Raw genomic sequence first — 14,067 nt, forward strand, 5'->3', positions numbered from 1 at the left:
TCTCTTGCATCCTTCATGTCTTGTCTCGGGTGAGGAGCAGGTAGAAGGGAGTCACCTGGTCAGGCTGGTGCAGGATCAGCGCCTGCTGGCTCTGCCCAAGCCACCAAAGCTGAAGCAGAACCATCCCCTCTATGTTATCAACGTGCTGGGTCAACCTTTAGTGTTTGCACACACCAGTTCCCCATGGTAGGGATGGAAACACTCCCCTTTCCTGTGAACTCTGAGGCTGGAGCTGGTTCCTTTCACAGGGCAGGGCCGGGGAGCTTGTTCTTGGAAACCTCTCCAGGTCCCTGCTGACATTCACCCTGGAGAGCTGGGGAACACTTCCCTGGTGGAGCCCAGCAAAGCCCTGAAGATGTTTCCAGGCTGAGAAGCTGCTGGTCTGCAGTGGGGAGCAAGGACTGGGTGGGTCAGCAAAGTCCTACAGCCCTGAAAGCATCAGCTGTGAGCACCCAAGGATCCCATGCTGCTGGGAGCACCCATGCAGGGACACACACAGGTCTGGGGCCCTGCATGGAAAGAACAGGAGCCTGGGCTCCCGTGTCCCATGTCTCATGTAGTGGTTAGTGTCATTCCAGCTTTCCTGAGGGTTGTCCCACCTCTCCCCATCTTGTGATCTAGATGTCTCGCTGGCCTGGTCCCTCATGCACCCCAAAGCTGTGCAGCACCTGCAGGAGTCAGGATGAGCCCCGGTGACCGCATGAACACAGTTGCAGGAGCGCAGGGTGGGATATGGCTGAGCACGTGGAGGTGTCAGGACAGCCATGATCCCCTTCCAGACTCTTGGTTGTATTCATACAGGGCAGGGCTCAGGCACATAAAGACAGTGACCTTGTGCCAGCTGAGATGCCCCCAGGTGCCCAGGCCAGGGGATGGGATGGCTCCAGCCCCTGGGGCATGGCCAGGCAGGACATGCGAGGACACCTCAAGCAGCAGCAGGAGCTCAGGGGAAGGTGCTGAGAACCCTCCCCTGCTCCCATCGCCTGTTCTGGAGCCCAGACACCACCTTGGATGGACACCCCCAGGCCAGAGCTGAATCCCATCCCCCTGACCAAGCTGCATAGGCAGGGTCCCAGTGATCATAGAAATATAGAATCATAGAATAGTTCGGGTTGGAAAGGACCTTAAGATCATCCATTTCCAACCCCCCTGCCATGGGCAGGGACACCTCCCACTAAGCCATGGCACTCAAGCCTGTGTCCAACCTGGCCTTGAACATTGCTGCTTCCTGAGCACTGCATGTCAACATCGCAGTCTTCATGGTTCATCTGGCATCACTCAAACAGCTTCCATCCTCACATACTAAAATCCATGGTTTTAAACCATTTTTCCATATTTGGTACCAAAAGTCCCATCTCCTGGAGGCCAATGACTTCAGCAGAACCTTGTACCAGAGGACAGCATGAAATCCTTCCTGGAGGTATGTGTTCATTTCCACCCCCGAAGGCAGCAGAAGAAAACGTCTGTCTGTTTCTCCTTCCATGCCCTTCAAGAATCCCACTAGTCCCCAACAGTTGACATAGGGCCCACCTATACATCCACCTCCAGCACTGCATCCCCTTACCAGGGGATGGGGTCTGAGGTCTTTGCACCGGAAAGCTGCTCTGACTCTAGAGACAAATAGGCAAAATGTGTGGGAAATCATCAATTTTGCCTCAAGGGACACCCATTACCAGCACGAAGCACCTGCCCTGTTGGGAAAGCACCAGCTTTCCCAGTGCAGCAGAGATGGCTGGTCCTCGCTCAGGGGCTGCTGACACATCGCAGGCTGTGCCACTCCTCTTGCTTCTTACACTTCACCAACCAGGGGCTCTGTTTTGTCTGTGGGAGACCTTCGCCATGCTCGGATCTGTGTGTCCCCATTGCCTCGTCACTGCTGCAAAAGGAACTGAAGGAGTTTTAAGTTCCCTTCAAACCCAACCCATTCCATGTGTGTTGGTGGGAACTCTGCTGCAGATACACTTCTAGTGGAAGGTGTCCCTGCCCGTGGCAGGGGGCTGGAACTGGATTAGCCTTACAGTCCCTTCCAACACAAACCAGCCTGGGATTCTATGAACAGTCTATGAGCAGTATCAATAGGCAGAAGACACAGGGGGATCCACAGCTTGTTGGACCCCCAGACTCTCCCATCCCATGTGGTTCCCATCCGGCCCCGAGCTGCTCAGGAGCTCCATCCCAATGGAGCCTGAGTGTCCCAGGCAGGGAAGAAAGCTGACACATGGGTGAAAGGCAGCTCATGTCCCTGCGTGGTGGCCAGGGGCTTTTGTCCTTCTCCTGCCATGGCGAGGGGCCGGAGCCCAGTGGTTCCCAGCCCATGGGGATGGAGAGCCCTTCCCTCTGCCCGGCCGGGATAGAGAGGGACCACGGGGCTTTCTCTTTAATGCAATGCTATGAATACCCAGGGTCTTTCTGCTCGCTGTTTAATGGATTTGAATGTGAAAAGGTGGTGGAATTGGGAAGAGGGGAAGGGGAGGGGGGAGGCCAAGCCTCTTTGTTCGGGGATGCTGCTCCAGCCTTGGATTTATTTAGCATTTGGAGGGCTCTGGGGTCTTTCTCTCCTCCCCAGCCACTGCAAAGGCTCGCTGCCTTTTCTGCCTCATGCTTATTAGCATAGCAGCTGCTCGGGAGAGGGGCTCGGCAAGAGAAAAGGACAGAGGCGTCCGGGAAATGAATAGGAGGGGAAAAAAATAGCTTAAAAAGACAGAGGCTTTGAATGAGGGGGAGCAGCGAGTGGAAAAGGGGACGGGGGCGGCTCGGAGCTGTCACCGCACTGTGAGTGCGAGCAAGGTGCAATGTGAGGACCCGCTGGCCAGGGGCTGTGCTGGGAGACCAGGGCTGCTCTGTGCTCCCTGCTCATGGGGACACGCAGGGCAGTGGGAGCTGCACCAGCACCCTCCTGCACCCACAGCTTTGGGATTCAGGGTGCCCCAGTCCCTGAGAATGGGGTTCCCCCTGTTGTGACCTCAGACTGAGGGATCCCAGTGAGCTGGTGGTGTCCAAAGGCATTGAGCTGCCCTCCATGGGCAGGCTGGGGCAGCAGCAACCACTGCCTCCAGCACCTCTATCCGCTCCAGCACAGCCCCCCAGCCACCCAAGCACTGCTTTAGGCGTAGTTAAAGGAAATCAGGTGTCCCAGGAGCTGCCACATCATTCCTGCCCGGCCTGCAAGAGGGGTGACCACACTGAGAGCTCCCCAAGCAAACAGGCAGAAAACCTGGCACAGACCTGGGCACAAGGAGTCTGTCTGTGCAGCTGCACCATGTATACTAAACAACATTGCTGCTGACATAGGTGAGAAATGTGCTTAAAGCTGGAGAAAACAAGAACTGAGGCTGCAGTGCACTGCTGGGGAGGAGAGAAGGCTGCAGAGATGCTGTTTCCAGGCAGAGGCTTTCCTTGGTTGTATAATACATTAGAAGCCAGGAGTCTGCTCATTGTGCCCTTGTGTTTCAAAAAATCAGTTCCAGGGTGCTGCTCAGGCCCCAAGTGAAGGCTCAGCCTCACATTGCCCTACCAACACATTGCCACCAGTTGTTGCCTGGCTGATGTCCCCTCCGGCCAGGGGTGCGCATGGCTCAGCCCTGCCCTGTGCTGTGCGGACCCTCTGCTGCACCCCTGTGCCAGGGTCCCCATGTCCCCCATGCCTGTGGCAGGGCTGGCACCAGTGGGAGGTCAGCAGCTCCCACCCTGCTGCTGCTGTGTGCATCCTGCCTGGGATAAAGGTGAAGCTGGTTGGTGCTGGGCTGGATCAGACACAGGGAGCTCTGCCACCTTGCAAGGGTACTTCAGAGGTGCTGCTCTGCTTGGCCTGGCCTCAGAGATTGTTCACAGCCACAGAATGCTGTTGGATTCAGGCTGAATGAGGAGTTTTCAGTTAAAACAGTTGTCCTGACCACCCCCAAGCCTGTCATCCACCCAGCTTTAACTCTGCTCGTTGTTCTACCCATCCCTCTGTCCATCCTCAGCCATGCTCTATTCCCCCATTCCTCCCCAGCCACCCTCCATCCCTCCATCCAAGCAGCTTTCCACACCTCCGGACTCAAGCCCCTGCTTGAATATCTCTGTAAGGTCAGGAAGAGAAATCTGCTACTGTGAAGAAGCCAAAATCTACACTGCACCCACAGCTCAGTGTCTCACCCAGTGTGAGATCCGGAGGTCACCTCTGCCTGGAGGAGATGGGTGCTGATGGTGGCAGTGAGACATGGCAGCTGAAGCGTTTCTGGAGGAGAAGGATGATGTTTCTCCTGTCCACACGATGGAGCAGTGTCATTCCCTGGGATGCTCGCTGCCACCAAGTACAAATGAGAGCTGCCTGCATTCCCTGTGCTGGTGCTTGGGAGCATCCCTGGGGGACACAGCCCGCTGAGCATGGAGGTCTGCAGAGTGACAGTGATTTTAGTGCATGGGAATCCTGTAGCCAGCCTAACAGCAGGATGTGAAGGTTGTGTGCATGCCATGAAGAGCCCCAAATGACTCTGCTGCAGGAACAGGGCAGCCAGCGCTAGCCCCAGCCTGGGAGCCTTTGCATCAGGTCCCAGCACCAAACACTGAAGCAGCTTTGGGTCAGAAGCAAAATAGGTGGAAGCCATGAGCTGTCCTGTCCTGTCCAATGTGCTGTGACCCCGTGCCACCAGCCGCAGCTTGCCCGGCCACCCCCCAGCCCCAATCTGCACCGGGGGGCTCCCGCTGGATTGAGCCCACCCTCGAGCAGGGGTGAAACCTGCAGCTGGAGAAGCGCCCATCCCAGCCGGGCCGAGCGCGCTCCGGCTCCTCCCCAGCCCCGCACAGAGGTCGATTGTGATCCTCGTTTTGGTAAGAAAAGGTGACTGTGTTGGACCCGCAGCCTGCGGCATTGTCACCGGCACACAACCGCCAACAAAGCAGCTATTTAAAATGTCCTGAATTTGATTGCAGCCCGTCCCCTCCCGCTCGCCCGGCGCCGGCGCTTTCTCATTCATTACTCACTGTGTTAAGCTCCCTGAAATTCAAATAAAATCCCACCTCCTCCCCCCCATCCATATGCGTTGGTCGGTTCAGTGCCGCTGCCTGGGCTTGACGGATGAAGGGCAATAGAAGAGGAGACAAAGCTGTCGAACCTTGCCGGGCTGCGCTGACTTCCCATCACCCCCGCGGCCGGAGGAGAGCCCGATCCATCTGGTTTGGAGTCAGTAGCACAAACAAAAGCAAAAGACAATGGCAGGAAGCACTTGAAAGTTCAAATTCTTGCTTTGGTTTCTCTTGGAACAACAGCACCTACGTAATGCGGCCAGCGGACAATAACGCGCAGCCAGGGACATGCAAAAATGCCAGAAGAATGTGCTTACACCACCAAAGGAGCCAGTGGTTGTGTTTTACTGGAACAAAAATAGAAAAGGAAAGAAAGAAGAAGGAAAAAAACCCAAGTCTTTGGAGTTCCTCGAGTTCTTGGACAGGGTTTCTGCACGAGGACAGCTGCAGAGCAGGGTGGCCATGGGGCATGCAGGAACCCATCACCGGGACCATCGCATGTGGGAGCTGGGCGACACAGGGTGATTGGCATTCACCAACCAGCCCATGTCCCCCACAGAGGGGCTGTCTGAGGCCTCAGCGGTGCAGAGAGGGGCTGTGTGCAGGAATGCTGCTTTTCCTTGAAAAACCCCATCCTTGAGGTGGGAGCTGGAGCCTGAGGACAAGGTGAAGGGCGAGAGGCCACCAGGCTGAGCCCAGCTGAGCCCAGCTCAGTGGCACCCCAAAGCAGGCACCTGGATGATGTTTTCTGCAGCATCCTGAGCCTGGGGCAGAGGGCGGGGGAGGCTGCACCCGCACGTACAACCTGGCAGCACTGTGATGGTGGGAGCCTTGGTGCCATCACCAGTGCTCAAGTGGGACAAAACCCACTGCACACACGTCCCACAGTGAGCAGCTCCCGCAGGACCCCGGGTGATGAACCCCCAGGACCACCAGTGTTTGTGAGGGATGGTTTTGGCACCATCATTTTTTTCCTGCTAAATCCAAGCAGTGACTCGTGCCCGTCTTTCCCATGCTGGCAGGAGGTGGCATGAGGCTCCGCACATTGGGATGGAGGTTGGCCAGCCTGGAAAGGAAAGCCTTTAATCCATGTTTCCTCCACACTGCCATCGGGGACACCCCTCTTGGCATCCCTGGGAATCCACACCCCAGAGCCAAATTGAGCATGGCAGAAATTTCCCAGGGATTCCAGCATTCCCAGAGGTGGCAAAATTACTGATATAGAGAAAGCCTCATGTCCGAACCTCACACTGCTGCCAGTGTGGGAGCCCTGCCTGCATCCTGCCTTCAAAGCCCCGGCTGCAGGCAGGGCTCAGCCAGCACAGGCTTGGGGCTGCCTCTTCTCTTCCCACTTCCCGGAGCAGCTGGATCCGGCCTGGAAAGCCTCCAGCAGTGCAGGGCTCGGCCCACTTTTGGGCACCGGCCTGCTCCAAGCCACACAAGAGGATGGAGATGCCTTTGGGGATGGAGAGCTCACGCTGACCCTCAACCCATGCCCCTTCCAGGGGATGGCTGAAGCCACCATTAGCCTGGAAGCAGCTTCTTCCTCAGAGCCCAAGGGCTTAGAACCAAGGAGCCTGGGCAGGTTTGCAGGCAGCCATGGGGTACTCAGCCAGAAAGGCTAGTTGGGGCTGCAGTCCCAAACGTGACCCGGCCTTGGTCCATGGGGAGGTCTCAGGACCTGCTGTGGAGCTCCCATCTCACTCCTTGGGGGAAGCAGGCTCTTTAGGAACATTTCAAACACAGTGACAGCCCTGGCTCCGGGTTGGTCCAAGCCACCACCCCTCCACCAGCATGTGGGATGGGGTAAACCAGGCAATACCCCAGAGCCTCAGGGAGCTTCCTGCAGCATGTAGGCAGGGGCTGCATGCTCCCGTCCCCCAGATCAACCCTAACCATCACCCCTGGGGATGCATTTAACCCCACAGGAACTGCAGATACATCAGTATTTTTGACAAGGGCCAGTAGAGACAGGACAAGGGAATGGCTTTAACCTGCCAGAGGGGAGACTGAGATGAGCTCTTAGGCAGAAGCTCTTCCCTGTGAGGGTGCTGAGGCGCTGGCCCAGGGTGCCCAGAGAAGCTGTGGCTGCCCCATCCCTGGCAGTGTTCAAGGCCAGGTTGGACACAGGGGCTTGGAGCAAGCTGCTCCAGTGGAAGGGGTCCCTGCCCGTGGCAGGGGTTGGAGCTGGAGGAGCTTTAAGGTCTCTTCCAACACAAACCAGGCTGGGGTTCTGTGATTTGGCCCCAAACCAGAGACCTGGGGGGCTCAACACCATCCCCCTTCCCCAGCATCACCACCCCTGTGGGAAGGAACAAACAAAAAAAGTCTTTTTCATTTTTTTTATAAAAAGATCAATGAAAAATTTATTTATAAATTTCGCACTCTGGGGCTACACGTCTCTATCATACACTCAGGAATATGCTGTACTGTACAGACTTTATCCAGTTAGAAATGATCATATAGTGACCCACATACAGCTTCAATATAAGCCTAAAAATCCTTAACATTAATTAACATAATTAAAAAAGGTATTCGCATCTAAAGGAAAATCTACAGAAAAACTCCTTTCTGGAGCAATCTGTGCATCAGCTTCAATGTCTGCTTATTCCACTGACATTAGCAATATATTCTTCTTACAAAAATAATAATAAGACGACTGCTGGAAGGCACCAGTCATGCCCGAAGGAGCCTCCCCCACCTGCCTCTTTCCTTGCTTTTCCTTGTACTCCCCGTTTTGGCGTGAAGGGTCAGCAGCACGATGAGCCAACAAGGGGGGCAGGGGGGACCCTCATTTCAATTTGAATCAATCTGCATCCCTTTTATTTCTCAGGATCAAGAGAGACGAGGGGGGGTGGGGGTTGCATAGAAAATTGAAACTCCAGGGACTAGGAAGGGCAGCAGCTTTTCAGTAAAATACAACAGGGATGTAAAAATACATCAACTCACAATTTCAGAGCAAACCCCCGTCCCCGACGTACAGACTCCCCAGATCTCAGTGTGTCCAAAGCTCCAGGAGGCTGGAAAGGAACAATACTTTTCTTCAACGACTCACCCAGCAATTCACACAGGAGATTCACAGTCTCAATAGGTATTTTATAAAAATATAAATATGGGTTACATCATGTTGTCTTTACAACACTGGACAGAGCTCCCTTTAGACTGGGTTTATAACCAAGGCTTCTTTTTAAAAACTCCATCTAGAACTTGGCTTTACAATACACTTTTAATACCATGTCATAAATGTTATGACATTTCCTTGTGGCAAATCCATTTAGTCAAAATAAAAACAAAAAATAATATAAATGTGCAACCATCTGGTAACGACGACAAAACCTTGCTAGAAAAGATCTTGTTCCCACCCCGTCACTGTCACACAGAAGCACCAGGGGAGGTGCTGGACACCCCCTTCCATGCTCACAGAGAAGACTTGGGCCAAGCAGTTCCTCGGGAATGGCAGCATCGGCAGCAGGCGCTTGCGACAGGGCTGCTTCTCTTCTGCTTCTTGAAATCTGGAGCTTTTAAAAGAATCATCTCAAAGAGTTGAAGTGGAGAAAAACCAAAACCAAACTGCAGTGAACCCACCGGAGACAAAGCGGGACATTCAGTGCAATGGGAAATCATCATGGCAGACTCAAGTGTTTTAGTTTTAAGACTAGAACAACAACAACAAGAAGGCATATTTCCCAAACATTATTTCTGAAACACTCACCACCAGCTTCCAACAAAATCAGGCTCACAATCTTCACCCACAAATATATACAGACATGATAAATAGTTAAGACACAACCCAAATAAACCAGCAGGTAACTATTTGCCTTTTTTAATGGGAATGGTTGGGATGCAGGGAGCGAGAGAGGGAGGAGCGGGGAGGCGACAGTGAGACGGATGGCTTTAGTGCAGATGGACAGGGCTGAAGGACCAGCGGGAGAGAGGAGACTTCGGAAATCTTCCGCATTTTCCAGATGGATGTTCTTGTGCCATAGCAATAAAAAGCAGCATTTGCGATTATACGTGCAGTCACTTCCGAATGCGACTTCGGGTGGCTTCCTCTTCTTCCCTTTCTTTTATAAATATATATGGAGATATATATCATATAAAAGACGGGTGAATCTACAGACATCAAAAGAGTCGTTCTGCATTGAGAAGTGTTATCCAAGTTTCACCAAAAGAAAAAAATAATAAAATTCCCAAACTATTTTCAGTAGTTTTCCGGCATCTCTCCAGGCAGCAGAGAGCGCTCGCGGCCCTTCCTGTGCAAAAGCAGCTCCTCTGCCTCCAGAGTTTATTCACTTCTTTAAAAGAAACACAAAAACACAAGTCCAGGATTTGCTAATCCTCCTTTACTCATAAAACCAGAAGGATTCAATGTCTTTTCCTGGGATCTCACGTGTGCTAAACGGATTCAAGGTGGGTGAGGACACAGATTCTCTTCAGACACCCATAAAAAAACAAAACAAAAAGAACCAGAGGAGAAAACCCAACGCAAAATACAACAAAACAAGAGCAGTTGGGGTGAGAAAACCGTGTCGGTCGTATTCCAATGGAGTCGCCTTGGGGAGAGACAAAAATCAGTGGTGGGAAAACACTGGGAGCTTCCTGGAGGAGGAAGGTTTTCCCACCTTTCCTTGCCGGGAAGGGCCGCTGGGAACCCCCAGCCCATGACGGGGCCTCGGGGGGACCGGGCACGGGGAGTGAGGGGGGATTTTGGGGAGCGTTGAAATGAATTCGCTTCTGAGCCAGATACTTCAGGTCGGCGGGATGAGGCCAAGGGGAGCGGGGAGGGAGGATTAAATATTAGCGGGGAGGGGACGGGGGGAGCCCTTAAAGCATCTGCCCAGATGTCAAACTGAAACCGTGAATACTGTGAGCGCAGCCGAGGTAGATGGAGCAGAAAAAAAACCGTATTACAGTAGGAAAACAACCCTTGGAAGGAAAAAAACAACAACGAACAACTTTCGAAGCAGGCGAACGGCGGCGCTTTGCGGGGGGGCCCGGGTCTTCGCCAAATAAACCCCGCGCGGGGCCGGGAGCAGCTTTGGCGGCCGGGTGAGGGGAGAGCGGAGGGGGGGCGGCCCCGGCATCACCGGGCACCGGCGGAGTATTTGGCCTTGGTGATCAGGTAGAGGACGATGTCCTGGTGGCCCCCGAAGGCGGCGATGTGCAGCGCGCTCCAGCCGTCCCGGTTGGCCAGGCGAATGTCGGCACCGAACTTGACGAGGAGCTTGACGAGCTCCAGGTTGCCGTCGATGACGGACTGGTGCAGCGCCGTCTGCCCCTCGGGCCCGAAGGAGTTGACGTTGAACTCGCAGTTCGTCATGTTCTGCAGCAGCGACTGCAGCTCCTTCGTGTTCCCGCGCCGCACCGCCTCCTGGAACACGCGCTGGCTCGGCGGCGGCGCCGCGCACGGGGACACCTCGCTCTGGCTCATGCCGCCGCCTCCCGCCCGCCGCCCCGCAGGGACGGCGCCGCCTCCGCCCGCGCGGGCATGCGGTGGGGCTGCGGCGGGGCTGCTGCGGGCGCTGCTGCTGGTACCGGTGCTGCTGGTGCCGGCGCGCAGCGATCGGGCCCCACCGCTAATCCCCGCCGGTCCCGTCCCGCCGAACCGCTCCCGCTGCCGCCGCCGGCCCCGCGCCGCGTCTTTTACCCGCCCTTTTATTAGCATAACAATGTCACGGTCGTGACGTCAGCAAGGGGGCGGGGCGCAGCACCGCGCTCCCATTGGAACCGTCAGGAAGGGAGAAACGCCCCTCCCCCCCTCCGCCGTGAGCTGCGCGGGAGGGGTCGGTGGGGGGCGCTCCCGGCGCGGCTCGGCTCGGCTCGGCTCGGCACGGGTCGGGGCTCGCCTCGGCCCGACTCGGCTCAACTCGGCTCGGCCCGGCCCGACTCGGCGCGGTGGCCGCAGGCAGGGGGCACTACCACCCAAGCCGCGCCTCCCGCAGCGCTGCGCTCGAACCGGGCAGGGCCCGTCCCCAACCGGGACCCCTCCTGGACCCCGCCGACACCGGCCGGCCCAGCGGGGGCTCCGGGTTTGGGTCCCCGTGAGCAAACCGGGACAGGCCCCCGGACGGGTGGGACGACGGGTTCCAGGCACAGACGGGGGGGTCGCACGGGGTTTCGGGGGTTCAAGGGTGGGGGCTGGTCTGGGGACTCACACACAGCACTGCAGAGGCTCAGTTCGGTCACACGGGGCTTCATCCGGCGCGGGATCCGCCGCCCGCGGACAGCCACAACCCCGGTGTGGGAGCGCCGGGCGATGCGGGCACTGCGGGCAGGCGGGAGAAGGGGAAAGCAGCCCAATGACCGAGGACTGTCCGCGGCACCCGTTTGGCCTCGGGGAGCAAACGGCGGAGGCGGGGGAGGATGCGGCATTTGGCCGCCTGGAGCGGAACGGGAGGTGCGGGAAGAAAGGAATAAGCGTGTTGTAAAGCGAGGGCAGAGCTGCTGTCACCTGCCCGCGCCCACTCGTTCGTTTGGGGACGGAAAGGGAGGAATTGGCCAATTGCTCAATACAGCCTCAGACGATGAAAGATGCCACCTCGGAGCCTCCCGTGGTGTCTTCCCGTGGTTTGGAAAACCCTGTGTCCATCAGGGCAGGCAGCGGCCCCCACTGGGTCCTGCTCCTTCGCTGGAGCTGTCAGACCGGCCCGATCCCAGCTGTAAGGTGCTGGTGAAGGAGCTCCAGTTTCTCCTCCCGTAAGGGTCTGCTTCTCTTGAGTGTATTTCTGCAGCTGGTTCATCCCATCCCCCTCCCATCACAGAATCACAGAATCAATGAGGTTGGAAAACCCCTTTAAGCTCATCCAGTCCAACCGTTCCCAGCACTGCCAAGGCCACCACTAACCCATGGCACTGAGGGCCTCGTCTCCATGGTGTGTGAACACTTTTGAGGACGGTGACTCCAGCACTGCCCTGACCAGCCATTTCTAATGTCTGACCTTATCCCCTTCTCCAAGCCTATCCTATACCCATCTCCACACCCATCCCCATGTCCATGCCTACCTCCATGTCTTCATCCCATCCCTGTCTCCACCCTCATCCCATGTCCATCCCATGTCCATCCCCATCCACTCCCTGTTCATCCTACTTCCATGCCCATTACCACCTCCTCCTAGTGCCCATCCTATCCCAATCCCTATCCCATCCCCATCTATCCCTGACTGGTCTCCTGTATCTCTCCCCATTTGCTTCCCACTGCCAGAGCTCTCCCATCACATCTTTCTAACGTGAACATATCAAACTGCATCATCCTAATGGAAAAGGGCGAATCAGGCTGCAGCCATGGACAAAGGCTCGTTTTCCCATCCTTCCCTGGTGTCCTGGGTCCATGCAGCTTCTCCCAGTTTAAACTGGATATGAAGCAGAAGTTCTTCCCTGTGAGGGTGCTGAGGCGCTGGCCCAGGGTGCCCAGAGAAGCTGTGGCTGCCCCATCCCTGGCAGTGTTCAAGGCCAGGTTGGACACAGGGGCTTGGAGCAAGCTGCTCCAGTGGAAGGTGTCCCTGCCCATGGCAGGGGTTGGAGCTGGATGAGCTTTAAGGTCCCTTCTAATCCAAACCAGGCTGGGATTCCATAATCGAGTATCACTGGGAACCCCTGGCACAGGGCACAGAGGTGAGCTCTGGCCTCAGGCTTCACATAGGAACCAGGTTTGACCAAGGAAGATCCTCCCTGGCCTGTCTCATCCACCTGAGGGCCCCATCCTGGGCAGGAGGTGGTGGCTCTGCCCCCATCACATGAGCCGTGCTGGCACTAGGGGACATTGGTGGCAATCTCTGCCCTCCTCGCCCACTGCTGTCCCAACGAGGTGAACGGTGGAACATGCCATGACTCACGGTGACTCATGGGGAGTTACAGTTGTGCCCAGGGGTCTGGCACAGCCCAGAGCACCAACAGCTACACAACAGCCTTAGCTGGGGAGTGCTGCAGGCATGGCAGTGACCCCACAAACCCATCACGGCAAAGCTGGTCAAGGGGAAGCAGCATAGGATCACAGAGTCAGGGACTGGTTTGAGTTGGAAGGGACCTTAAAGCTCCTCCAGCTCCAACCCCTGCCACGGGCAGGGACCCCTTCCACTGGAGCAGCTTGCTCCAAGCCCCTGTGTCCAACCTGGCCTTGAACACTGCCAGGGATGGGGCAGCCACAGCTTCTCTGGGCACCCTGTGACAGCATGTGGCAGTCCCGCCCGAGCTTGGTGGCATGGTGGTTGCAGTGGCCTGGGTGCCAGGGCTCACCCTCTCCACTCCTAAATATCCCGGGACAGCTGATGTGCATTTACAGGCTGTATCCTGGGAGGTGTAGATCCCTCTCAGAGACCCGTGGGAGAGTGGGAATTGCTCACACCTCCCCGGTCTGGGGCTCGGCCAGCTACATCCTCGCAAGCAAATCTGCATTTGCCAGTGACACTGGTGAGAAAAGCCAAGAGCCCGGGCAGGGACCCAGCCATGCAAATGTTCAGGGCTGGCAGGTGGGGGCAGGACTCGGCCTGGGAACGGCTCCAGAGAGGAGGAAAACAGCAAAAAAAAAAAACCAAAAAAAAAACAACCAAACACAACACCCCAACAAAAAACACCCAACCAAAAAAAAAAAAAAAAAAAAAAAAAAAAAAAACCACCCACAAAAAAAAAAAAAAAAAAAAAAACCACAAAAAAACAAACCAGGAAAAAAAAAAATAAAGAAAAGGAAACTAAACCGGCCCTTTTGCAATCCAGCATCTCAGCTCCGGTTTGTTCCCGGCTCCGGAACCGGAGAGGAGCCGGTGCAGGGTGATGGCCGGGCCAGGTCCCCGCACCGCACCGGCGAGGGGCTTCGGTGGGCACTGGGAGGTCCCTTTCCTCCTCCCTGTGCTCACTCGCTGGGGCCCCCAAAACCAGGAGAGTCCCCCCCAGTGATTCGTCTGCCCTCCTCTGCGCGCAGGCGAAGCCGCGGCCGGGCGAGCTCCGGCGGCGGGAGGCGAGAGCGGGCCCCGGCGCTGCAGTGCCGGAGCGGGCGGTCACGCTGCAGCCGCGGAACAAATCCCCCTCTCGAGAGACCGAGTTCCCCGCAGCTCGGCAGAGCCCGCG

At 56.3% G+C, this 14,067-nt stretch overlaps 1 protein-coding gene across 1 annotated transcript; it reads right to left on the bottom strand.

The window, feature by feature from the left end:
• Nucleotides 1–10,090: 10,090 nt before the first annotated feature.
• On the bottom strand, nt 10,091–10,438 carry NRARP (NOTCH regulated ankyrin repeat protein; the record flags this gene model as incomplete). The annotated part of the gene is made up of 1 exon (XM_080630819.1): nt 10,091–10,438. One exon carries the CDS (start codon nt 10,436–10,438, stop codon nt 10,091–10,093), a length of 348 nt encoding a protein of 115 aa, XP_080486945.1.
• Between the last annotated feature and the right edge of the window lie 3,629 nt (nt 10,439–14,067).

Source organism: Psittacula echo, assembly GCF_963264785.1.
Source record: "Psittacula echo genome assembly, chromosome: 16".
Taxonomy (NCBI): Eukaryota; Metazoa; Chordata; class Aves; order Psittaciformes; family Psittacidae; genus Psittacula; species Psittacula echo.